This window comes from Paralichthys olivaceus, chromosome 4 (assembly GCF_024713975.1).
Source record: "Paralichthys olivaceus isolate ysfri-2021 chromosome 4, ASM2471397v2, whole genome shotgun sequence".
Lineage (NCBI taxonomy): Eukaryota > Metazoa > Chordata > Actinopteri > Pleuronectiformes > Paralichthyidae > Paralichthys > Paralichthys olivaceus.
The window spans coordinates 10313886-10316099 of NC_091096.1; the positions used below are offsets into that span (position 1 = coordinate 10313886).

The 2214-nt window shown below is 40.9% G+C and overlaps 1 protein-coding gene across 7 annotated transcripts in view; it reads left to right on the plus strand.

The window, feature by feature from the left end:
• Positions 1–1356, plus strand: part of aopep (aminopeptidase O (putative)) — a 70007-nt gene extending 68651 nt beyond the window's left edge. For all 7 annotated transcript variants that reach the window (XR_011240888.1, XR_011240889.1, XM_020102740.2 and 4 more), the window contains one exon: positions 656–1356. Coding sequence is in view for 1 of the 7 variants with exons in the window: in XM_069523643.1 (XP_069379744.1) it covers positions 656–679 (24 nt within the window). In the remaining 6 variants the exon portion in view is untranslated. The remainder of the gene's footprint in view (positions 1–655) is intronic.
• The last annotated feature ends 858 nt before the right edge of the window (positions 1357–2214 follow it).

Genomic DNA, 2214 nt, shown 5'->3' on the forward strand with positions numbered 1-2214 from the left:
CAGAGCTCCACCAACAACCTCAATGAAGCTAGTGTTGGGGTTTCTTATGGGTTTGGCAGAGCTGCCTCACAATGGCACTTCATTATAGACACTGCAAGAAAAAGAGTTCATGGCCGACCAGTGCTTGATGAGAAGGATTTGGACTCGGCCTCCTGTGCCTACTGAGCTGATAATCAGTCCTAGAACCACTGGCTCAGTTCAGCAGGAACAGGAGTCCAGTCCGCTCGCCAGCGAACCACAGACAACACTGGCCCAGGTCCAACAGAACTACAATCCAGACCACACACTAATCCTGACAGGGTGATTTGTGCTCTTTTTCAAGACAATAACAATTAAAGCTCCTTTCATAATTTAGCTTTCTGATGAATTTGCAGAACAGTTTCAGGAAACATTTATTAGGATGGGAGTTAAACTGATTAGAGCAGAACTTATTGACTATAATCAAACATAGTTAGTAGTGATCCCTCAGAAATCCAGTTTCTGCTGTCTTCTGTCTTTGGTCATTCAGCATCTTATCTAGAATGTTCTTCTGGATTGAACTCACATGATAATCAGTGTTTGTCTGTACACCAGGTTGAAAACACACGTACAGCCAGAGGATTGTAAACATCTACCAAATATTCTGTAACGCTCCAATCTGGCCGCGTCTTTCCAGGTTGCCGACTACAGACGGCGATGACAGGAGTTTGGCTCACGAGGGCGGACGAGGGTCCAGAACTCACCTCCTTCTCCCCCTGCAGGAGAGGAGACGCTGCAGAGTCGCCGAGCAGCGTGAACACCAGAAGGCTGCGCTCTTACTCTGCATCCGAGGCCAACTGGCGAGGTTTAGAGAACAGCAGTTCTGTTCATTCAAGTCTAAAGAGATGGTCTGTACTGACGGTACAAGCTGTGTGTAGTGAGATGTTGTTGCCTCCATTGTTGCTGTGGTAAGAGGGAAACTACACATTTCAACCTGCTCAAAACGACAGAGCATGTGAGAAGAGATATTTCATAAAGAAGCTGCACCTCCGACCTCAGCAGCTGCATCTAAGCTCCTTTCTGTGTGTGAGTCTGTGCGAGTGTGAGTTTGTGTAGGTGTGAATTCATGTCTGTTTAGTCTACAGCCACGATCTGGTTCTTATGTTGAGACTGGAAAACCTTCCAGGTGAAAAATGTTTTCATATATAACAAATGACTTCACTCTGGCCTGTAACGACACTGGAGCATATACAGCTGACAAGGCTCAGGACATTTTCTATACATCCATGTGATGGTTCTGTAACTGCTGTGTAAATATGATAATGGAAAGATTTTTTCCGTGCATGATGTTTGAGTTTTTTATACGTTCATGATGTAATAAAAAAGATTTTTCTTGAACATGTGATTTTTTTGAAACTCATTCTGTCTCTGGAAATAAAATCAACTTGTACTCCTTCACATCAGGTACAAATATCTAGATTGTCATTTCATCAAACATTTCATGACTGAATCCAACACTGGTTGTGTAATGCTGTAATAAAGTAGTTGTACCACCTCACAGTTGTCCTCCACCAAATTCTCAAGCTGCAGTTTCCATCCACGACTGTCCACACAGTGAATACATCGATATCACGTTTGATTTTTAAAAGGTTGTTTCACAGACTGTTGACGTGAGATGCTAAACTACAAACTCACAGCTGTGGAGGACAGGTGTTTTTTGAGTTGACTATAATATCTGAACAAATATTTTTAGAACAGATCTTTTTGTTCTAGACGGACGATGGGATCACTTTGGATTTATAAGTTTATTACTAACCCTGTTGGATTCCACACTATCGATGAGGTGATCACATTACATCAAACAACCTCTTATGTATCAATCTCATGTAGATTAATTAGTAAAACATGTCTTAACATCGAGGAGAGTGAAGTTTGTGAGAAAAAAAAAAGGTTTATGAGGAGCTCTTGTAATAACTTCCAATTTTAGCTAATTTAAAATTTTAAGAACAAATCTTACAAATTCAATCAAATCAAGTGATCTCATCCAAATCAGCAGGTTCTCACATGAGAGAATTTACTGCTTTTCTTTCAGCTTGTTTTGAAGTAAATGAAATATTTTCCCACTTGGTAGAACGAATCCACAGATTAATCAGCAGTGAAGACGATTATCAGTTGTCGCCCTAAACCATTGATAGTTTAAACAACATGATGAAGTAGTAACGTAGAAGCATGATCAGGAATAGTGAACTCCAGTAG